This window comes from Balaenoptera musculus, chromosome 18, assembly GCF_009873245.2.
Source record: "Balaenoptera musculus isolate JJ_BM4_2016_0621 chromosome 18, mBalMus1.pri.v3, whole genome shotgun sequence".
In the NCBI taxonomy this organism is placed as follows: domain Eukaryota; kingdom Metazoa; phylum Chordata; class Mammalia; order Artiodactyla; family Balaenopteridae; genus Balaenoptera; species Balaenoptera musculus.
Genome location: NC_045802.1, coordinates 16060985 through 16086439, shown reverse-complemented (window position 1 = coordinate 16086439; position 25455 = coordinate 16060985). Strand labels below are relative to the sequence as shown.

The window sequence follows — 25455 nt, the reverse complement described above, 5'->3', positions numbered from 1 at the left end:
AGGTGGATGGGGGTGAGTGTGCATGACTGAGGGTTTGGAGGGAAGCTGACCAGGCATAGGATTGCTAGGTATCACAGAGGACTCCCCTAAAACTGGACATCATCAATTCGGGGTGGACCAGTAATTATAGCTCCCATGTGTTAAGCTGCCATTACTCAGGTATGTGCTTACACAAAATATTGCCTTTGTCTCCATTCCTCTACAACTTAATAATATGTCCGTGTGAATTTCTTTTCATTGATCCTGCTTGATTATTCTTTTTTTTTTTTTAATGTCTGAAACATTTATATTAACATATTTCCATACATATTTCCATACAAATACAAATATAAGATTTTTTTTTTTTTTAATTTTTATTTTTTTATTTATTTTTTTATTTTTAATTTATGGCTATGTTGGGTCTTCGTTTCTGTGCGAGGGCTTTCTCTAGTTGTGGCAAGTGGGAGCCACTCTTCATCGCTGTGCGCGGGCCTCTCACTATCGCGGCCTCTCTTGTTGCGGAGCACAGGCTCCAGACACGCAGGCTCAGTAATTGTGGCTCACGGGCCCAGCTGTTCTGCAGCATGTGGGATCTTCCCAGACCAGGGCTCGAACTCGTGTCCCCTGCATTAGCAGGCAGATTCTCAACCACTGCGCCACCAGGGAAGCCCAAATATAAGATTTTTAGAAATTTCATGTAATGTCTGAAACATTTATATTAACATATTTCCATACAGCTTGATTATTCTTTTATTTCCCAGATACCATGATTCGTGGCTTTCAATAATTACAAAAAGTTCACAGCTATAATTGCTTTGAATATTGCTTTTCATTTATTCTCTTCTTCTGGAATTCCTTTTAGATATACATTGCACCTTCATGCCTCTTAACACTTCTTTCACATTTTCGATCATATTTTTCCCCTCAGATCTATCTTCTAGTTACTAATTCCTTCATTAACTCTATCCTGTTTTTAAACTGCTGAATTTTAATTTCTATTGGAAGATTTTTTTCACGTTCAGAAGTTCTATTGTTGATTATCAAATCTTCCTGTTCTTTTTTGATAGACCTGCTTTTTTCTCATGTTTTCTTATTTTAATGAAATAATTTTAAATATACAATAGTAATTATTGTACAAATATTAAATACTCATAATATTATCTGAAGTTGTTTATGACCTAATTTAGCTATTTGTTGTGTTTGCTGTCTCTCATAGTGGATTTAATCTTTAGTTGTGAGCTCATCTTCAGCAGTGCTTTAGTGAGAAATTCACTGTAACCTGGATTGAGGCTGTATCTCTCCAGAGTGTTTTATATGTATTTCTTCTAGAGATCCCAGAGTATTACAATCTCTTACTGCGAATTTTAATGTTAAGTTTTCAATGTACATGTTTCTAGACCATCCAAGTATTGTAAATTCAAACTCCAAATCTGAGTGAAGGCAAATCCATGGTTATAAATTTCTCAGGAAGTATTTTTCTCCCAGAGATTGAGCCAAGACAGACAAGCCACATTGCTGAGCTTTTTTCGTAGACCACCCTTGCACTGAAGAGCAGCTCTTCAAGGGTTCCATTTAGGAAGAATGGAGGGGAACCCAATGAAGAAAGCAAAAACCTGTCAGATATGTAGGAGATGCCAAGAGATAGGAAAGGAGGGAAGAAAATTTTAAAAACAAAACCAAAGAAACCCACAAAATACAAAAGAACCTCCAAAACAAAATGAGCCTGCAAACTAAAATTCCAAAACACAAGAATAAATCTAATGGTAAGAAAGGTGGGCAACAAAAAAATTTTTTTTAAGTTGGACCATGAACTAACTTGAGATGAAATTATTTTTATGGAGGCATTGGAAGAAATTTTCACATATTGGGGTACAGGGAAGTCATTCTGGCTTATACATGATTTGGCCTATACTTTATGGGACCTGGAACAGCCTGTCTTATGGCCAGTCAAACACACTCGTACATCTGCTTTAATCATTAAAGAGTGTCCACTCTGGGAGCTTCCCTGGTGGCAAAGAGGTTAAGAATCTGCCTGTCAGTGCAGGGGACACAGGTTCGAACCCTGGTCCGGGAAGATCCCACATGCCGTGAAGCAATTAAGCCCGTGCACCACAACTACTGAGCCTGTGCTCTAGAACCCGGGAGCCACAACTACTGAAGCCCGCGCGCCTACAGCCCGTGCTCCGCAACAAGAGAAGCCACCGCAATGAGAAGCCCGCGCACCACAACAAAGAGTAGCCCCCCTCGCTGCAACTAGAGAAAACCCGCGCGCAGCAACAAAGACCCAACGCAGCCAAAAATAAATTTTAAAAAAAAGTGTCCACTCTGAAGATAGGGATAAATGATCCCTGTTCCTATGACACGAATGCTAATACTCCTTCAAAGATGAGGGTCCCTTCCCAGACACCAAGGTCATGCTGACTCACTGTGTATGTGCTAATCTGTCTCTTTTGAAACGTTGAAGGAATGTACCCCTGTCATGTTTGATGTTTGTTCTTTGTTCTGACAAGATATAAAACTGTACTGAAAACCATGCTTCTCCAGAGGGCTTTCTTCTTCCGTGGTGGAGTCTACACTCCTGGTCTATAGTTCTCAGTTTTTCTTGAATAAAACTCTCTTCTATTCTTTATTATAGATTGTTTATAATTGGCATCGACAGAGGATTTTGATAAAGCCCTTAAAGTAAGTATGCTCAACAAGAGAAATTAAAGCACAACATCCATTTTAAAATGTTTTTAAATTATGGGAAACAATTATGCAAGAATGAAACAAGAACATATAAATATAAGAACAAATAATTATAAATATTAGGAAATGTGTAATCATTTAAGTTAAAAACCTAATAGATGATACCCAGAGAGAATTGGAAAACAGTATTCAAGAATTCACCTAGATTGAAACAAAGAATAAAAAATATGAAAGGGGACTTCCCTGGTGGTTCAGTGGGCAAGACTCCACGCTCCCAAGGCAGGGGGGCCACAGGTCGGGGAACTAGATCCTGCATACATGCCGCAACTAAGAGTCTGCATGCCACAGTTAAGAACCGGTGCAGCCTAAATAAATAAATATTTTTTTTTAAATATGAAAGTACAACTAGGTGTTATTGGGGACAGATTGAGAAGCTCTAGAATCTATCTAATTGGAGAGCCAAAATGGAGGGAATAAGAAAAGCAACATTTGGAGAAATAATAGGTAAAAAATTTCCAGAACTAAAGAAAGTCATGAGTTCTCAGAAGAAAGTGAACCAAGGAGGATAAAAGATAAATCCAGACTTAGAGATATCATAGCAAAACATAAAAATGAAAGAAGAAAAAGTAAGTTATGAAAGTACTAGGGAGAGAGTTAGCACATCTATAAAGGAAAAACAATTAGATGATAGCAGATTTCGCATCAGCAATAATAGAGACCAGGAGAAAAAGGAAGAAGGCTGAGAAAATTCTCCCCTCCCTTCCTTCCTCCCTCCCTCCCTCCCTTCCTTCCTTCCTTCCTTCCTTCTTCCATCCCTCCCTCCTTCCTCCCTCCCTCCCTCCTTTATTTGCTAGACAGGTTGATTCTAATGTTCCCATGGAAAAACAAACAAGACTAGACAGGAAAATTATGAAAAAGGAAAGCCCCCCCAAACGATAAAACATATTATAAACATGTTTATAATACAGTAATTAGACTAGAAAGAATAGGAATTGGATACAAATACACATAAAAATGTTGTATATCGTAAAAGTGGCACTTCAGATTGGTATCAAAAATAAAGATTTTCAATAAATGGTGTTGGAATAAGTAAGGAGTTATTTGGGGAAAAAATTAAGTTGGAGCCACACTTTGCAGTACAAGTAAAATTCAAGATGAACAATATATTTAACTAAATAGAAAATTAAATCATAAAAGTACTAAAAAAGTTCTGGTATCATTTTTTTATTAAATAATTGATAAATCTAAGTAGACAAAAGTAAGAAATTTCCTCATGGCACAAGTCACTATAAATACAATCAAAAAGCAAACAAAAAACTGGGGAAAATATTCTTGAAACATATTACAGCTAAAAGACTAATTTCCCTAAAATACAAAAAGTTCCCCAAATCAACACAATGTTAATAGCCTAAATTTTTTAAATGACTAAGGCTATAAATAAAACTGATTCCCAAAGGATGAAATAAAGATCGATCTTAAGCATATGGAAAGGCAACCTTACTCATAAAAGAAATGCTAATTAAAACAAACCTGAAATGTCATTTTAAAATCTATCAACTGTGCAATGATCTAAGTTTGGTAACACACTGAGCAAGGAAATGTACAAAGAAACAGGCACTTCCATACCCTGTCAGTGGAAGTGTTCATAGGTGTAGCCTCTGTGAAGGGCAATTTGACACTATCCAATTACAAACGTACATACTCTTTGACACAACACTTTGCTGCTCTGGGAATTTAAACTCGCTATATACTACTGTTTGTATATTATGATAGGTACTCAAGATACACTGTTAAGTGATAAAAGGAAGTTGTGAGATAGTACCTACATTATGAAACTGTTTCCATAAAAAAGAAAAGGAATATACACATACCAAGATATACAGATTTGCTTACATTTTAATGGAATTCCTCAGGAGAAGTATGCACAAGAAGCAGATTGGATTGGTTGACTCTGGGGAGGGGAATTGTGTGGCAGAGGTAATGAGATAGCAGAAAGACTATGAAAAGAATGTACCTTTTGAATTTGGAACCATGTGAATATATTACCTATTTTAAAAGTAAATTATAGGGCTTCCCTGGTGGCGCAGCGGTTGAGAGTCTGCCTGCTAATGCAGGGGACACGGGTTCGAGCCCTGGTCTGGGAAGATCCCACATGCTACGGAGCAACTGGGCCCGTGAGCCACAGTTACTGAGCCTGTGCGTCTGGAGTCTGTGCTCTGCAATAAGAGAGGCCACGACGGTGAGAGGCCCGCGCACCGCGATGAGGGGTGGCCCCCGCTTGCCGCAGCTAGAGAAAGCCCTCACACAGAAACAAAGACCCAACACAGCCAAAAATAAATAAATCAATTAATTAATTTAAAAAAAAAAAAAAGCAAGGCTTTTTAAAAAAAAAAAAAAAAAAGTAAATTATAATAAAAATTTTAAACTTCAAAGGACTCCAAATTTTAGAACTAATAAGAGAGTTCAGTGAGGTTACAGGATACAACATCAACAGTGTTCCATACACTAGCGGTAGCCAAAATGTAGTAGGAGAAAAATGACCCCATTAATAATGGCAACAGCAACAAAAAAGTTAAGTGGTATCTATATCATGAAGAAAACTACAAAAATACTGAAGAATATTTTAAAAGGCATAAATAGATGGAGAGCTATTCTATATTCATGGATGTTAAGACTTACAGTCACAAAGATGTGAATTCCCATAAATTAATCGACAAATGTAATCTCATTCTCATCAAAATCCCAACAAAGTTTTTCATGACACTTTACAAGAGAATGCAAGGATGTATACGTTGAGTAAAAAGCAACAGCAAAGATAATTTTGAAGAAAGTGATACGGAGACTAGAGGAAGTTGTGAGGACTAACCATACCAGGTATCAAAAGGTACAATAAAGCCATAGTAACTGACAATATCACTGATGCAGAAAGGGAAAGCAAAGCCACTGGAAAAGAATGGAGAACCCAGAGACAAACCCATGTATATAGGAAAACTTGGTCTCCTTAGCTGGGTCTTTGAGGCTATATTCTATGCCTCAACAACAGCACTTTAACTTTTTACCATTTTTACTACATCCCGTGCTTCATTTAGGCATCTAGGTATGACCTACTTACGTATCATCATCATCAGATCTTGGTTCTGGTTGTTCTTCATCTACTTCGATGTCAGAGGCCACTTCTACCTTCCCCTCATCTTCTTTAGGAAGCCATTGTTTTAATGGTCCCACTGTTAAATGACGGAAAGAGAGATTAAAGCATCCCAGCCTATACATCTCGAGAGGGACATATACCAAAAATCCTATATTGAACATCAACCACAATGGTAAAACCTTTGAATAATTTCCATTAAAACAGAGAATAGACAGGTGACAACTGACACCAACTATTCCGCATTGTACTGAAGGTAGTAGGCAACACAAGAGAAAGAAGTAAGAGGAATAAGGATCAGAGATGAGGAGACAAAATAATCCCACTTTGGGAGTAGATGCTTTGATTGTATAGAAAATTTAAGAAAATCTTGTAAAAACTTAAGACTTTCCAACATTATTGCACTACCCTCATTCTTCGCTGTTTTTATACACAGTATTCAGTTTATGGTTACGGTTAATCACTGATGTCTGCAAAGAAAACCCAAAGCACACACCCACAACTTTATCTTTTTTGGTGAGGGGAGGAAGGAGGTGAGGGGGTGAATTAATTGTTGTTATTTAAAATGTACTTTTTGGGAATTCCCTGGCCGTCCAGTGGTTAGGACTCCGTGCCTTCACTGCCAAGGGTGTGGGTTCAATCTCTGGTTGGGGAACTAAGACCCTGCAAGCCCCACGGCACAGCCAAAAAAAAAAAATCTTGACTCTTGTGATTTCAAATAAAGCCCACATACTATTAAATACTTTGCAAACATTAAAAAAAGAATGAGGTAAGCCAGACTTTTAAAAATTAAAATTTTTTTAAAAAATGTACTTTTTTTCTCTTGGGAAAAAAAATCAGAATGAAGATAGTACAATACTTAATTTCTTTATAGAAAGCAGCATCCCCTCAACAACTCTAAGATTCCAATGATTATGAGATGCACATATTTTATACACCAATAGCAAAGAAAATGTTCCCAATAAAATGGCACAATGTTTTCTTAGCCCTTAGAATTTATATTTTATAAATATAAATTACTATAAGAACTCTTTTAGTCCTCCCTAAGCATACATTTTTAATCTTATATCACTCTTGTATATTCATAAAAGTGAAAATATAAGTGAAAAAAATTGGATAAGGTATAACTAAAATTCCTCACATTCACAGTATTACTCCTCTGAATTGTTATTTTTTTAACATATCAATCAAATTTTTTTGGATCCCAATTCAAAGAGGCCATAATAAAACAATTCATGAGACAATCAAGGAATTCTGAATTACTTTTTGAGTCAATGATGTCTGAGGTTTTTTGTTTGTTTGTGGTAAAAGAAAAAATAACATAAATTCACCCTCTTAACAATTTCCAAGTGTACAGTACAGTATTGTTAACTATATGCACATTGTTGTACAGCAGCTCTCTAGAACTTTTTCATCTTGCATGACTGAAACTCTACTCCCATTGAAAAACAACTCCCTATATCCCCCTCCCCCCAGCCCCTGGAAATCACCATTATACTTTCTAAGAATTTGACTCCTGTAAATACCTCACCTAAGTGGAATCTTGCAGTATTTCTCTTTCAAGACTGGCTTATTTCACTTAGCATAATGTCCTCAAGGTTCATCCATGTTATAGCTTGTGACAGGATTTCTTTCTTTTTTTAACACTGAATAATAATCTATTGTATGTATATACCACATTTTCTTTATCCATTCATCCACTGATGAACATTTAGGTTGCTTCCACATCTTAGCTATTGTGAATAATGGTACATTGAACATGGGTGCGCAAAAACATCTCTTTGAGATCTTGTTTTCAATTTTTTTGTATATATACCCAGAAGAAGGATTGCTGGATCAGGTAGTTCTATTTTAAATTTTTTAAGGAACTGCCATACCATTTTCCATAATGGCTGCACTATTTTACAATTCTACCAGTGGTGCATAAGGGTTCCAATTATTCCACATACTTGTTATTTTCTGGGGTTTTTGTTTTTTGGGGTTTTTTATGGTGGCCATCGAATGAGTGTGAGATGACAGCTCTTTGTGGTTTTGATTTAAATTTACTGAGGATTAATGATGTTGAGCATCTTTTCATATGCTTGTCAATGATGTCTGGTTTTTTCCCTACAAAATTTCAACCTTGGTGCAATCAAGAACATTGTTGAGACAGATTTTCTTAAAAGAATCCACAAAAGAACTAAAAGAATTCACGGAGAATTAAAAATGCTGGTTTCTTAAGTTGGCTTTAAAATTATGTAGAGCTAGCCTACTTTCAACTACCACTTTAGGAATTTTGCTAAGTAGCTCTACAATAGTTAGCTTTCCAGAATAATAAACCACCACATAACTTAGTGGCTTAAAACAGTAACCATTTATATAGGTCACAATTCTGTAGTTGGGCGATTTGGGCTGGGCTCAGCTGGTCGGCTCTTCCAGTCTCAGCTGGGCCCCTCATGGCATCTGCAGTCACTTGCCTGGCCACCTGGAGGTTGGCTGGTCTAGCATGGCTCCACTTGGGATGGCTTGTCTCTCTGTTCCACACGGTCCCTCATTTTCCAGCAGGGCAACTGGAGCTAGTTGAGAGATGGACAGGATTCCAAAAGAAAGAGCAGAAGCTCCTTAAATACTCAGATTTGCCACACCATCACTTCCGCTGCATTCTACTGGCCTAAGCAAATCACAAGGCCAGTCAAGACTCAAGGGAAGAGGGGAAGAAAAACATTTAATGATGGAGGAGCTGCAAGTTATACTGCAAAGGGCATGGATACAGGGAAGAGTGAAAGACAGTGCTCATGTTTGTAATCTACCATAACATAACTTTCCCACACAAACTGTACAACCATCTGGTTCCTAGGTGTCTAAAGAGTATTTCACTTTAGTCTCCAGGAAAAAAAAAATCCCTACCTTCTGTTAGCAAGCGGGATTAAAAATAGGAACTATCCTCCAAAGGTGGAATTAAGAGCAAAGTGTGGCTTTTTTAATTTTTCTATTTTTTTGGGTAAACTGTTACATGACTACTCATGTACACACAAGTAGAAATCTCACCACACTTACATTTACCTATTTAAATCAACATATTTCATCCCAAATCATAGCCCATGTTACTTCCTAGAGTGCATTAAATAAATGAAATAGATTGATATATCTCATCTATGAGGTAGTCTGGCTAATTAAAAGCAAGCCAGAGTATTCCTCCTGGTGTGGGAATCTGATAGTTTTTATTTTCCTGTCTTAGGAAGACGATTTTGAGAGGCTCTTTTTTTTGTTTAACAGGATAGAAGAAAGAATGAAAGGCTAACTACAGAAATGTAAATCAGCTGTTATCAGGATGTGCAACTATGATGTTACCAAGGCAACTATGTGGCCTGAAAACTTACACTAGAAAAATAGAGGTTACCTTCCCACCAAGGATTCCCTTGGAGTGGTTAAACTATAAACAAAATTACTGACCTGAATTAATTATGCACATGTAAAAAAAATACTTCTCTTTGAAAGAGTGTCACTCTTACTAGTTAGATTCATTTAAAAGGATTTTGTAAAATCTTGCTATTTCAAACTTTTTAAAATTAGCACAAATTAAACATGTACTTGATAAACCCTCATTTTTATTTATTTATTTTTTTTGCATTGGGTCTTCGTTGCTGCACGCGGGCTTTCTCTAGTGGCGGAGAGCTGGGGCTACTCTTCGTTGCAGTGCACGGGCTTCTCATTACAGTGGCTTCTCTTGTTGTGGAGCACGGGCTCTAGGTGGGCAGGCTTCAGTAGTTGTGGCATGCGGGCTCAGTAGTTGTGGCGCAAGGGCTCACTAGTTGTGGCTCGCGAGTTCTAGAGTGCAGGCTCAGTAGTTGTGGTGCACGGGCTTAGTTGCTCCACGGCATGTGGGATCTTCCCGGACCAGGGCTCAAACCCGTGTCCCCTGCATTGGCAGGTGGATTCTTAACCACTGCGCCTCCAGGAAAGCCCAAACCCTCATTTTCAAATGGAATTTAGAGCTAGAAACATCAAAGGAATTTATTTTCAAGGAGTTGGATATTTAAGCTAAAGACTGACGAACGATGTATGAATTGTGCTTAAATGTACGACAACGAATCCTTAAATGCCTTTATAAATTGTGTCTATTACACCTGTAATCAAAGTTATTAAAATTTACACATGCAGAAAGTCTTTACAAAGACTCCATAGAGCTGTAAGAATAATTAGCATTGTAATTTCCTTATCCAATTTGATAGCAATACAAATATTGGCAATCCCATGCCTTTACATAAAGTGATAGTAAAAATGTGCTATGGCTGTATTTTCATTCACAAAGACATGGTGACTTACTAAGTTCTGGGCATTATACCAGGCGCTAGGGACGGAGAGGCCGAGTGGGGTGGTAATCAAGACAAAGCTCTCAGAAGCTTATAGTCTAGTGAGGAAGAAAGATATTAAACAGGAAACTAAAGTGAACTTCACTTTTATGATCAGAGAATTACAGTGTCTTGTGGGATATTAAGCAGGGAAACCAAACTTAGAGGAATGCAAAGGAGACGTGCCCTGATGTTTTCTCAGGCATTTAAAACAGTGGTTCCTGGGGGACTTCCTGATGGTCCAGTGTTAAGACTCGGGCTTCCATGGCAGGGAGGTGTTTCAATCCCCAAAAAAACAAAAACAAAAATAAAAAACAGTGGTTCCAGGCTTCCCTGGTGTCGCAGTGGTTAAAAATCCGCCTGCCAATGCAGGGGACATGGGTTCGAGCCCTGGTCCCGGAGGGTCCCACATACCGTGGAGCAGCTGGGCCCGTGCGCCCCAACTACTGAGCCTGAGCTCTAGAGCCCACGAGCCACAACTACTGAGCCCGCGAGCTACAACTACTGATGAAGCCTGCCCACCTAGAGCCCATACTCCACAACAAGAGAAGCCACTGCAATGAGAAGCCCGCGTACCACAACAAAGCGTAGCCCCCGCTCGCCGCCAACTAGAGAAAGCCCACGTGCAGCAACGAAGACCCAATGCAGCCAAAAATAAATAAATAAATTTATAAAAACAAACAAACAAAAAAATCAGTGGTTCCTTGTCAGTGGTACACAGGCAGTAGTTTGAGATCCAGGTTTTTCATAGCAATCACTAAAATTTCAAATAAAATTGCTACTGCATCTTTTTATGGCCTGAATTTAAATGATAAGCATAATAAGGAAATGTCTTTCATGCACTTAACCAATATTTGAGTGTGAACGAATTTGAGTATGAGACTGAATTAATGTGAAATTGTCAGAGGCAACTAACAGAGAAAAGACAGAGAGACCGTAGACAAACCTGAGGATTTACAGAAAGCTTATTAGAATTTTTTGGATTAAAGGGAAGCATGTCAATCAAGTTACAGGCTCTTCCACTCATTCATTCCAATTATTAACTGATTAAGAATCTCCTATATTCCAGACACCTTTGTAAAGCCCTGTCCGGCAATAGAGCGAAAAGCAGGGAGGGAAGGGTATCTGCTGATAAAACATCAGAAATGGCCGGGAGGTTGCATCAGAGTGAAATCTTACAGGAGGAATTACTTTGGCAAAGGGAGGAGTCTTCAGAAAGACTCACCTTTCTAAACTGAGGGAGAAATATTTGCTGATGGAGAAGTGCTAGCAGCTCTGGTGCTGGGAAAGGCCACCCGATCTTTAAGGCACTTAGAGTCTGCAGAGTCTGGGTTTTATCCTGACGGTAAGGGAGAATCTTGTGCAGGATTTAAAAGGATTTTTAGGATTATCTGGCAGGGGTGCAGAGGGAGAGGTAAAGAAAGAAGAGATGACCAGAGACAGGAAGTCAAGCTTGCTACAGGGATAGGAAAGATGGGGTGAGGCCAACAACAGAGTTAGAGGCTGAAAGAGCAGAGAAAGCACAGCTGGGGTGGGAGGGGATGCCTGCACCCTTAGCAGGTTGCAAAAGAAAATACCTACATTTTGCTTTGAATGCTACCCTTGGAGGCAAGTTCCTATGTTTAATCCCACTTGTTAAATTACTCATATATGCCTAATGTAAAGCCATCCATTCGAAAATGCAGTAAGTTCATGAATTAATTAATTTGGTATGCAAGATCAAATGAAGTTTTCTATGACTCTCTCCAAGAAGCACAGGAACAAACCCAAGAAGACACATCATAGCCACCAGTATGTCACCTTCGCAATGTCCTGAAAGATGGGCGCCCCCCCCCCCCCGCTACCCAGTCTGTGGCCCCAGCCCTTGGCCTCCAGGCCAAGCCAGACCAGCCCAAAACTTCTTCCCCACCGGCCCCCAGCCCCATCCTTACAGATGATGTTTCTATCCCAGGATAGAAGGGGAGAGAGCAGACATGCAATCACACTGCCGTCTGTGGTTTGAAGGTACTTGAAAGAGAGCCCTGAAGGCAGGGATGCATTTTCTCTCTCTCTCCCCACTGCACTGCTACCCCCGCCTTGAGTTTTAAGTGTGGCAGCTGAGATAAGTAATAACACCGAAGGACTTCATCTACTCAGGGACTCTGGTCCCTTCTCTGACGCCTAGATTTTAATCATACCGTCTTTCTCCGTCTCTCAGGCCTGTGGATCTGCAAGTTCTCCCCACCTGAAATATTCTTTCCTCAATAAAATGCTGTCCATTCTTGAAGACTCACCTTTCACAGAGATTCCCCTTTTCTTGAGCTTCACAAACTGGCAGACTCACTCTTCAGAAACAGTCGGGTACTCTTGCATTATTCTCAGTGTTGTTCTTTAACTTTGTAAGCACGCATCCGCCTCCATCACTATCAGGTTTCTAACCAGGCCTCCGCCCCGCCTCAGCCTTGCCTCTCCACAACCCCAGCCCTGAAACCTCGCCCCTGCGCAGGTGTTCTTTGTTTGATACCTGCCTGCCCCAAATGGCTTTGCTCGTAGCAGTTTACACCTGCACACACAGCGGAGGACCAAATCCCCACTGTGATAGGAATTCCCTCGAACTTTAGAAAGTAACGGTTGGTTCCCCTTAAAGTCAACAGCAGCATAATCTTGCTAAACATTGGAGGCAAGTAAAACCCAAAGCCAAAAAAACTGTATTAAGATGTATTTTACGGCCCACAGGATGGTAATTTGACTCTGCTGAAGAGCTGTCAGAATAAACGGACTCTGTGAGGCAGCACCAAGCACTATCTCATCACATACAAAGCCACTGGTCCTTCCTACCTAACATTTCATCACTTGTCAACCCATCACATTACAGAAAATATCCTACTTTTCTCTGAAGTTCAAGTCTTTTGTTAATGGCATTTGGAACAGGCTTGGACAAAGCAAATCAGCTTCTGAAAAGGCTTAGACACCCTCCCAATTCTCTCTCCACGCTATTTTTATCCCCATTCTGCATTTACACGTCTGACAAAATTCCACAGGGGACTGATTATGTTCTTAAAAGTAAACTACATACCAAATTCTCCATCGTTGGCAGAAAATGAGCTACTTGTTAGATGTGCTGCTGTCAAAACACTCATTAAAGTTCCCGGTGTTTCAAGCCGCCACTGTTTCCTGTTTTCTGGAATGCCTTCAATCACAATCACTCGGCCGTCTGAAAAGGAGCCTGGATTATTGAAACTAAAAATGCTTCATTTGAGTTTTTATAAAATGACAGAATGTGAGATCCTTGGAGGTAACCTAATCCCACCCCTCATTTTATTAGCAAGGAAGCTGAGATACAGAAAAGTTTAGCGACAATATTATCATGTACTGTTGGGCAGGAGAGTCATTTTTTGCCCCGTAAACTGGCTGTTTTGGTATGTTGACATTCCTATTCTATTTATTTTAAATTAGGTTTCCCCTCTTACTGTCTCATTGGCTTAGGATGGATTAAATTGTATTATGTTTGCAAGCCCTTTCTTGTAAATTTGATGATATGCAATATATTTTCTAATAGTATAAATATGGGTCAATTCACACACTTTTAATTACTAATATCAGTGATATACTTACAGACTTCAACTTATAAGATGGGTATAAATTTTAGCTCTCCCCCAGCCCCATGTTATCAAGAAGAACATAGGAAATAGGCAATAAAAATCTCCACCACCTGTAAGATCACACCCAGATATTGCTGGGACTCTCTGCTAAGGAAAGACTATGCCAGAAGCCCAAATGAAAATGAAGGAATTTAGGTTGAAAATATCATCATATCCTAAACACTGCTAACATGGAAATAGCACGTTGGTTTACAAAGCAATTTGATATATATCTTTGCACTGACTCTCTAAATCTTGTGGGACAGCTAATATTTCAGTTCTGATGTTACTGAGGAAAAAACGACCCTCTAAGAAACTGCAAGGGAGTTATTAGGCTAGCACGGGAAGGCAAATGAAGCCACCTGTCTCTCCTTGGGAGGAAGGTGGGAACCTGGATCTTTCTTCCTTTACATTCTCATAGCTACAGTGGCCAATTGTCTAGAATAATTAGTAGGCAAGTCTCCGCAGAGGTAGGGGAGAGACCAAAACAATATCTTTGAAAGGTATTTAATACAAATCTATCGGGATTGTACTGAAAACTGAGAACTGTCAAGTCAGGGTGAGCGCTAGCATTTGGGGTGAACACAGCTGCCTTTGGGGCCTCGCTCTCCTCTTGCTGACAATTTGTGCCACTGATGTCAGCCTCACCCTCAGGCACAGTGGAGCCGGTGGAGGTGACGTCGGCCGCGGCCATCATCTGTAGCAGAGTCTGAGGAGGCCCAGCATCCCACTGTCTCCTGTCCTCTGCAGCGGCAGCATCTGGAATGAACAACCCTGGGTGTAAGGAAATAACTCGTTGACCTCAAAGCAGTCCAAGTGTGACTAACTGCAAGAAATAGTTCTTAGGAAACCTGGAGTCCATCAGCTGGTACCTTCAAAAGCAGAGAAATCACCACCCTCAATCTAATACAGATTGCTATGGACCGAATGTTTACATGCCCCCCCGAATTCATATGTTGAAACTTAATGCCCAGTGTGACGGTATTAGGAGGAGGGGCTGTGGGGAGGTGATTAGGTCATGAGGGTGGAGCCTCATGAATAGGATTAATGCTCCTATGAAACAGACCTCAGAGAGCTCCCTCATCTTTTCCGCTAAGTGAGGACACAGCAAAAAGATGGACTCGGGCCCTCACCAGACCCTGAATCTACCAGCATCATGATCTTGGACTTTCCAGCCTCCAGAACTGTGCAAAACAAATATTGTTTATAAGTCTCCCAGTTTACGGTATTTTGTTACAGTGGCCTGAATGGACTAAGACATAGATAGATCATAACTTATAAGACTGCAATTATAAACAGGTTTAAAATTGTTTCACTTTTATTATTAACATTTGACTGACTAGCCAATATATTTAACGTTAAAGAAATATTAACGGCATGAATGGACAAATTCTTGAGGCATTTACGTGAACTTTAGTCAGGTTCCACGGAAATGCAACTGTTCCATTACCTTAATTTAAAAAATAACTTGTGTTATCATTTTCTTTATTTATTAGTATGTTTCATTATAGGAAATCTGGAGATCAGATAAGAAGAAGGAAACAAACATTACCACAATCCCACTCTCCAGAGACTTAAAATTTCAAAATTTCCTTCTTGCATATAGTTTCTGCTTCGTTTTGAAACAAAAAATGGGCCAAATATTACACACTCCTTTATAACTTGTTCTTTTCAATTAGCAACATACCATATCTGTATTATTAAATATTGTTCTACACCACCATTTTAAAGCAAACATGGTATTCTGTTTCATGGATATATTATAATTTAACTAATTCTTTTTTGCTGGATTTTTAGATTGCTAGAATTTTTTACTATTATAGACAACACTTTAATGAACTCATTTGTAGTTAATTTTTTTGACATTTATGATTATTTTCCCTAGGTAAACTACTGAAAATGACAATTCTAGGGGCTAGTATTATAATATTTTCTTTACCAAAGGCTTTCATTGTGAAAGCTGAATCTATTACTAATTTATTCTGTGATTTTTTTCCTATGTATTTTGAATAGCTAATTCTTCCCTAGCCAAAAAAAATACCTATATTTTCTTTCATTTATTTTCTGATATATAACTTCATTTTTTTACATATAAACTCTTTGATTTTATTTTGGAATTTGTTTTGTTGTATCATTATATAGGGTCTGATTTCACAATTCCCCCCAAATTGTTAACCAGTTGGTCCTAGAGCATTTATTTGAGTAATTCTTTCTTTTCCCATTGACTTATGATGTGACTTTTAGCATATGCTAAATTATGATACATACTAGAGTTTGTTTCTAAACTTTCTCTTTTTTCATTACTTTTTTTATTCTGGTGCTAGTATCACATTGCTTTAATGACTATAATTTATATAATACAGTTTGATATTTCGAAGGGCAAGTGCCCCTCAATGCTCTTCTTTTCTAAATTTTTTGGCTAGTTAAGAATCTCCAAGATCTCCTCACACCAGAAAAAAATCCTATTGTGCTTTTGATTGAAATTGCCAAAAATCCATATATTTATTTGGAATGAATATTTCCAATATATAACAGTGTTATTTCTCTACATTTATTCAAATAATCTTTAAATACCTCAGTAAGGTTTTATAGTTTCCTTCATATGCTCTGCACGATTCTTGTAAAGTTAATTCTCAAGTTATATGTACACACACACACACACACACTCACACATATTTGCTGTTGTTACTACAAATGAGATCTAAAGACCAACTGGGAAAACTATTTGCAATACGTACTTCAGGCAAAGGTTCAGTTTAAATGAGTCTTATAAAGAAAAAAAAAAATGCCATTTTCAGTAGAAAAATGGATAAAGGATGTGAGCACATAATTCACAAGAGAAATACAGATGTCAATAAACATATGGGAAATTGTTCAGCCTGAATAGTAATTACGGGAGCCCAGTTTAAATTAAGAGACCGTTTTCAGCATCAAACTAATGAAGTGTTTTTTTAAAAAAAAGCAGCCATGTCTTTTGAGACTTATAATCCACTCTCTTCTCTTCCCAGAGAACTCATGCAAAGAATAACTTTTGATTTCATCCTTTTCGCTGGAATTGCTCACACTGAGGCCACTCAGGGCCCTTGATAACCAAACCCTGTGGGCTGTTACTCAACCTGCCTCACTTGGTCTTTCTCTTCCAGTTGATACTGCCAAGGCCTGAGGCTCCATCCAGAACCTTCTCTCCTTCTTTGGCTTCACTCTCTTCTGATTCTCCCAAAACTTGTTTAAACAATACAAGCACCTGTCCTAAGCTCCATTTCCTTCTCGCTCCAGTCCCCGTGCCTAGGTGTTTTCCACCACCATCAAGGTTGACATACTGTGCATATGCTAAGGAAGCCCTGATTTGCCCCAGAGCTTTGGTCTTACTCAGCTAGCACCTTCTAAACACCTCCAGCTGGTGCTCAGAAAGACCTAAACTCAATATGTTACAAATTTAAACCATTACATTATCTCTACTGACCTCCCTCTGCGTGATGTATGCACCTGTTTGGCTGGTGATAGCCTCGTCCATCTGAATTAGAAGACTGGGACCCTCTTCTCCTCCTCAGTCCCCACACTCAGCAGTTCACACCTGGTGTCTATTGTCACTGCACTGGCCTGCCCTGTGCACCTGTCATTTCCCACCTGGACCAGTCTCCTGCCCTCAGTCCTGCCCCTCCACGCATCCTTCACATGGCAGCCAGCATGATCTTTCTCCATCACAAATAACATTTAATTCCCTTTGATTGAAAGTCGCCACATAGGATAAAGCCCAGGCTCCCTGGCATGCCAAGCTCTGTAGGAGAGGTACCCCCCTGACTCTCCAGCCAGCTGGCACTCGAACAATGATTAGTATTGGGGCTCAGAAAGCATGTTTTGGGTTTCCTTTCTTTGGCTCATGACAATTCTGTGATTCTGAGGGCAGACCCAGGTTTCATTCATCTCTGAGGTCCCTCCCACCTAGCACAGTCTGGCAGAAGGGAGATTCTCCACAAGATGCCTGCTGAATTGAATAAAGATTTTTCCGGGTAGAAATGAGGCAAAGTGTATGATTCTAGGAAGAGGAAACTGAGGTGAGCCAGGGTGTGTGAATGCTCACATAGCTGCAAGGGAAGATGGGGCTCCAGCAGGCTGTGTGGATCCCATCATCTGTGGAAAGAGAGAGGGGGTGATGGGGCAGGAAAGGGGGGGGTCACCACAGGATCACGCCACGCAGTGTTAAATGTGATACTATGTGCAAAAGACTGTATCCTACAGGCATTATCAAAACAAAATTTGAGTAGAATAATAATATGACAAGATGACTGTAGCAATTACTTACAGAATGAAGGGGAAATACTAGAGAAAGGGAGGACGCATAGGAGACTAAAGTAATTCAGTGAGGGGAAGGGAAAGGGAAAATTAAGGGAAGAGCATATATTAAATTAAGCACCTAATATATCAATTTTCACTTTAGTCCTCACAATAAGCCTAGGTGGCAAGTACTATTCTCCTCGCTCTTAAGAGGAAACTGAGATTCAGAGATCTGAAGTAACTTGTGAAAGGGCACACACTCAGAAAGTGGCAGCACCAGCTGGGATTCGAACTCCCTACGGTCTGCAAAGCCCATGTGTTTCCTACCACACGCACCGCTGAGACAGGACAGGGCAGAGGGAATGAAAGAGGAGAAGACTCAGGGACATCTCAGAGTAGAAACCACCCCAGGCATGACAGCAGGACTGTCGGCCTGGTGAGGGCATCACCGGAAATAAAGGCCCCCTGGGAAGAAAGGGCGCAGAAGCTGGATTGTACACACGCCGAGGCTGAGATGCTAGTGGGACTTGTCCATGGAGCCATCCAGGAGATCCTGAGAAAGATGGACGAGTGTGGGCCGGGAGGACCGGAAGCTGAGAGAGCAGGTGAAACTGCCCCCAGGAGACGGTGTGGAGCCGAGAGGAGGGTGGGTCCCAGGGGCTGTGACCCCTGGGGTGGGCAGAGTCAGAGGGGCCAGGTCTCCGTCCAGTTCAGGGTGAGGTGGGGGGCAGGGGACAGTCAAATCACGGGAGACGAGTGAGGAGGAGAGCATTCGAGATGACTGCCAATAAAAGGGTTCCTTCTCATCTGCAGCTTTGAAGGGACACATACCTGCTTCCAGGCAACAGAGTTCTTCAAATGCTTTGTCTGTATAATCTTCGTGCTCCTTTATACATTTATATTCCTTAAACTTAATGCCGTCCTCAAAGGTCAAAGTTTCACTCAGTATATCCATTGCCTAAAGCAATTTCATGGTGTTTCGTGAGAAATAAGCCATATTTTGGGGGAAAAAAGTTTGAAAATTATTTCATGCTCCCAGTAATAACATTTACCGAGGTATGCAGTAAGTATTCAATGTATGTTTATTACATGAGTCAGTAGGGTTTTAAAACTAGAACTGTGTTGGAACATGATAGAAGCAAGAATGTGTTCGTTTCTTCTCCCTGTCAACAGTGACAAGCACTGATCACGTGGCAGCTAATCTGAGGCAGACTTCCTGCCTTCAGTCTTATTCTCCTGCAGTTCCATTCTAAGGAACTTTCAAGGTTAGCTCATCTATGCCCTGCTTTAAGCTTTAACATTCCCAATCAGGTCCCTGAAACTGCTCCTAATATTCCATAATTAAAATTAAAATGATCACTCTATTTCAAGCATATCAAAGCAGAGAATAACAAAGGATGAACAAACTGGTAGATAAAACTGTTTGGAGTCCATTCTTTTTTCTAGCGGGCCAACTTCAGTGCCTCACTTCACAGAAGCACCGTGGATGCACCAGCCCTCGGGTCCCAGGTCCCAAGAGCTGCTCCCTCGTCCGGGACACTTAGAGGCCTAGTGGTTACAAGTGAGCGCTAACTACCACCACTCTACTGAAGTCTCTGTAGCAAAAGGCTAATAAAAATCTCAAAGATAGGTGGAGCACAGAGGATTTTTAGGGCTGTGAAAATACTCTGTATGATTCTATAATGATGGATACATGTCGTTACACATTTGTCAAAACCCAGAGAATGAGTGAACCCTAAGGTAACCTATGTACTTTGGGTGATTATGATGTGTCAGTGGAGGTTCATCAGTTGTAACGAATGTTCCACTCTGGTGAGCGATGTTGATGGTAGGGAAGGCTGCATGTGCCGGGGGATGGGGGCAGGAGCTCCATGGGAAATCTCTGTACCTTCTGCTAAATTTTGCCATGAACCTAAAATTACTCTAAAACATGAAGTCTATTAAAAAAAAAAAAAAAAGAATCCTTCACCACATGCATACACACAAATCTGAAGGAAATAACATTTAAAAAAGTTTTAAGCCAATAAAAAAACATGAAAGGAAGAAATTGAGTATATAATTTATATATATATATATGTATACACATATCCATACTTAACTTTTGGTCATTTAAAAGGCAAACTTGGAGAAGGTGAAACAGAAACACAAATCAGTTAATTCTGATATTTGTTAGCAGCTCTGGTAAAAAATGGGATTTAAAAAGATGTTGAAATCAAGTAATAAAATGAGGTTTGAGTTTACTATATTCATGCATATATTGCTGTTTCAATTCAAGCCCATGTGCATAATTGAGATTTACCCAAAGACCAGTACAAAGTTATCAATAACCAATCAAGATCTAAAATAAATGTGCATGGTTTCCGGATAACTGCTCATTTACATGTTTTTTAGGTGAGTGTATTAGTTGTTGACTATATATTATATCTTCTATTTTAATCTGGCTATAATTTAAAAGTTACTATTATGAGGAAAATAGCTCCTTTATAATAGAACAATAAATTAAAATGGAATAATCCATCTATAGGAATAATCTCAAGTTTAAAAAGAATGGAAGGATAAAAAATACCTTGGAAGACTTGTCTGAACACCAGACATCCTTCTAGGAAGATTTTAGAAAATTCTCCCTACCCTCTATGGGAAAAGTTCATGAAACATGCTATTAAGACACTCATTTTCTCATCCCTACTAATAGAATTTTACTTAATGGCATACCTCTTCCTCTTGGAGGGTGTCTCCATCAGAAATACATTTGTCTAAATTAATTTCAAACTTTACCCCTCTCTAGAAGAAAGCAAGAAAAAAATCTGTTTCGCATTCCAATAAAAACCTTAAAATTACAACTCCCAATTTGACATTACAGATACTTAAAACCATTAGTCTAACATCACAAAATAAGGCAATTCCATAAAATAGTAGGGGGTGAAATCCTAGAGGCAACCCAGATTGCAAGGTGCAGATCCCCAGCCAGATTTTTAAAATGAAACTTTAAGACAAAATGTTTATTACCTTAGCTTTATGTTTTTGTTCTGGAATTTTACTTTCCTTTGTGTTCTGAAGTCCAGTTTGTTTCAAGTCTCTTTCAATATCCTGAAAATTTAGAGAAAAATTAAAATCTAGCATTTAATATTGATCAAACAATTATATTTTCACAACCCCCCTGAATTCACAGCAGGGTCTGTTTACGTTATTTGATTTCTCAAATGAATCTGATGATTGATTTGAGAATGAAAACATACCTTTTGCAAAGGACACTTAACAACAGTCCACTAACAACTTGGGCACAGTGTCCATTAGCGTGAAATATTAATACATTTAACACTGGCATTGCAGTGGGCAGGTGGAATGCTACAATGTGACAATGTTTATCACAGTCCAATACAAACTAATCTAATTCAAGAACGTAATTTTGACTATAAGATCCTTCTGTTAAGAGGCTTATGATCTTAATCAGGAAAACAAAAAAGTGCACAGCTCATGACAGTATAAAGGAAGGAGGGGGCTCGAAAAATTGATGGGCAATTTGAAGGAGGAGGAGAAGGCTGTAAAAATACTGGCAAGCATTTCAAAGGAATGGTCAAGAGGTGAACTTTAAATCCTGAGCTTTCTCGGCGTTCAGTCCTGGGCCCTCTGCCCCTGTCTTCCTTTTTTTTTTTTTTTTTTCCTCTGGATGATATAAACTTATTTTAATGCCAAAATTGCGTTTAAACATTTGCCGAAAAATCTTTCTAAAATATGTAAGTCTGTTATCTGCCTACTCAACTGAGGGTCTCTGAGTACAATCAGTGTTTTCCTAACACATCCAGCAGCAGGTGTTATTCAGGGCCGTCACACAGCACATATGATTGCCCCTCTCTTCCTTAATACACAGGGGTCTCAGTAACTCCCATGAATTTAAATGCCATCTTTATGCAATGACTCTTAAACGTGTCTCTTCCGGTTTGATCTTTCCTCCTCTCTGAGCTTCAGACTCACATATTCGGCTGCCTGTTTGGTACCATCTTCACTTTAATATTCATTCCACAACTTCATACTGAGCACCCACTACGGGCCAGATACTGTCCTACACAATGGGTTGGTGCAGAATGTGACCAGAAGGTCCCTGCTGCCACGGAACTCACATTTTACTGGAGTAAGATAGGTAATCAATGAGTTAAACTAATGACATAATTTCAGAAGGTGTTAAATGTTATCAAGAAAATAAAATGGGTAATAGCATAGGAAATGAATAGGGGATGAGAGTAATACAGGAAAAGCCTATATGGCATTTGATTTAAGCCCTGGAATGGTGTTGGACCTTGGCTTATGAAGGTCTGGGGAAAGCGTGTTCCAGGTGGAAGCGAAGCGGGGATGTGATCTCTCAGATCTTCCTGACTCAACACGTCCAAAGTGGTTCTCTTGAGTGCCCTGCTCCCACAAGCTTGCTCCCCACTCTTCCCCATCTTGGTAAAATGTACTATTCCTTCCGAACCAGAAACTTATGAGTCTCCGTGTGTGTGTGTGTGTGTGTGTGTGTGTGTGTGTGTGTGTGTGTATAAATGCTCTTTTCTCTCCACCATTCTACATTAGGTCCCTATCATCTCCCCCTTAGAATTAATTACTGCCTCGTCTACATACTTCACACACCGCATCTGTCAGTTTGAATTTTTATCAGTTGTTTGCCCTGCAACCCTGGGAAGGGTGTTTTCCTGCCTTGCAATATTACACACTCTGAAACAAGACGTGACTTCTGTGTCTTACTTATATTTGTGAGGTTGGTTGTCTGATTTGATTGTGTAGTCTGGTTGTCTCAATTGCATGAGAAGTGTCATATTGCTTTATTTCCCTTAAAATACAACTACATTAGACCCCTAAGCCCCATCCACCCCACTGGGTGGAAAATTCAACCTCAGTCCACTTTAGAGCGCTCGGCACCGCCTCTTGTGAAGGTCTCCAGGTTTTCACAAAGCAAAACACTCAGGGAGGCTGTTCAGCCTTCGCTCAGCATGGGCTCCTCTGACCTACCCTCAGTCAAGCCCTCGGGGCACCTTGAAGATGAAGGGGAAAGACCTCCCAGAAGGAAAAGAAGAGTCTTTTGAGAGCCATTTGATAATTCAGCTCTGCCCGGTTCCCTATTAATGCCAAAAAGGTAAGTTTGAAACAGAAGAGAAATTAACCATCAGATTCACAGACCCACGCGTCTGAGACTCGGACTCAAACACCATCAGAGAACGTTCCCGCAAGCGGTTCTCAAACTTGGCTGCACTAACTCACCAGCCAGCTCTTGAAAACGGGATACCTGGGCCCCACCCCAGGCCATCTGGAGCCCAGGTGTTTGAGTTTGGTTTTTCATTATTGTTTTGTTTTGTTTAGGGCCGCGCTGCGCAGCATGCGGGATCTTAGTTCCCCTATCAGGGATCAAACCCATGCCCCCTGCAGTGGAAACACAGGAGTCTTAACCACTGGACTGCCAGGGAATTCCCTGTTTCCGTTTTTTAAAACTTTCCCACATGATTCTACCGCACAGGGAGGGGCAGGAACAGCGGGCTGGAGCGAACTCCCTGGGAAACGCAGCATCGTCTAAGAACCACCATCACCTGCACAGGTGCTTCCTCCTCAGGTGCCTCTTGGTGGATGAGCAGGTCACTCTTCTTCACCAAATACGTTTTATGACTTATTGTTGAGTCTTCCTTCAACATAAATTATACACAGTCAACAAGGTTGGCTCTGCGTCAGTTCTGAAGGCCACTTTCTGAACGTCGCCCGCTAGACCTGAATGGGATCTAATGAGGACACTGGCCTCGGGAGGATCAGTGGGCATGGCTGGAGAGAGCTCTCTTATGGCTTCTTTCCTCTATGGCTCCCTCTGGTATCCCCCAAGTGCTTCTTTCCTGGTCTCTCTAGAAAAGTCTGCTGTCCATCTTTCCTGGACGCAGGCTTCCCATCGCAGACCTGTCTTAAAATAGGGGCTGATGATGGCACGAGGCTCCCCACCCCTAACCAGACCACTGTTCTGGGGAGAAGCACATCCAGCCTGCCCCCTCCCATGGCATTGGCCATGAAGCTTTGCGTGGCTCCTTCAGATGCCCTCTTCCTTAGCTCTGCCTCTCCAAATCCTACTCTTCTTCTCAGACCCAGTTCTGGCCCCATCTCTCTTCTTCCAGAAGAATCCTCCCCCTGTTCACACCACTCATCTTCACTCCCGTGCCCTCACAGGGCTTAACCAGATTCAGCCTTACTGGATCATTGCTTCATATCTTTCCAACTATTTATTTGCCTATTTAGAAAGAGTAGACATTTTAGAATCAGATATTTATTTAGTCTGCCTTGTAATATCTAAGTGACTTTGGATGAGTTATTTAACTTCTGTTATAAGTAAAGGAGATATGTATGTGAAAGCTCTAGCTCAGAGCCCAGTACATACAATTGAATTGTACCATATGCTCATTTCACCTATATTAGTTCGTCTGTATGCCCTCAGGGGTGGGGCAGGGTGAGAGGGAAAGATCAATTTCAGTAGTGTGGGCAGGTTCTACACAATGAGTGTGTAGTTCAAGTGCATGTGAGACGAGAGGCCAGCTGTGTCCTCGGCTGGTCTTGGTGCCCACTGGCCCGTCATAGGAGGAACATTCCCGGGCGCTGAGGGTGTTTCTAATTAAACATGGGGGTGTTTTTCATGCATTGTGGTCTCCAGACACGGGCCAGCTATCTCATCTGGAGCTCTACTGAAAAAGCAATGATCTGAGAATTGGAAGAATGACTTTCCAAGGTGGCGTCTTTAAAGGAATTTTTCAAAAATCATCTCCACTGCACTCAAATGTTGCCTTATATGGACTTTCAAATCTTACCCCTGCATATGAGACTATTCCAGTATAGCTGAATTCAATAAATGCTCGTCTCTTTTCCTACCCAACGGGCATGAACTTACTTCCTGCATCTAATCCAGTTCTGGAGTAAAGTACTGCTCAGTCAATACTTATTGACTGATTCATGGGGAAGGTGATCAACCGTACTTTTAATAACAGCCACTCTTAACTGAGACTCTCAGCCCCATCACTTTGTGTGGCCTCAAGTAAACCATAATACAGTGAGGCTTCCATTAAATCTGACAGTTTTCCTACTTAAAAAAAAAGTTTGCATGATAAAGTTTATCTTTTCAATGAGAAGAGCATTACTTTTAATACCTGCTTAGTTTAGTTAGCTCTGAATCAGTAGAGCAACGCTTCCTTTAGAAGAATGAATTTATTTACCTCCAGTTCACACTCCATCTTCTTTCTAATTTCTTTCACATCATTGTGGTACTGTTGGCGTATTTCTTCTAGCTGTTTCCAGTATTCCTGGAAAGCAATCCCAATCCCGAAATGTTAAATGTTTGTGAACAACTTGACAGAATAATCTCTCGACAACCTATGATTTTATTTTTATTTTATTTTTTGTTTTT

General features: G+C 40.2%; 1 protein-coding gene across 1 annotated transcript in view; it reads right to left on the bottom strand.

The window, feature by feature from the left end:
• The window catches only part of NEK5 (NIMA related kinase 5), a 65286-nt gene that overhangs the window by 3984 nt on the left and 35847 nt on the right, over positions 1-25455 (bottom strand). Inside the window, 9 exon segments of the mRNA XM_036831622.1 lie at positions 5780-5891; positions 8269-8367; positions 13199-13336; positions 14412-14522; positions 18870-18996; positions 20751-20819; positions 21045-21125; positions 23612-23704; positions 25265-25351. Of these exon segments, the coding sequence (XP_036687517.1) occupies positions 5780-5891; positions 8269-8367; positions 13199-13336; positions 14412-14522; positions 18870-18996; positions 20751-20819; positions 21045-21125; positions 23612-23704; positions 25265-25351 (917 nt within the window).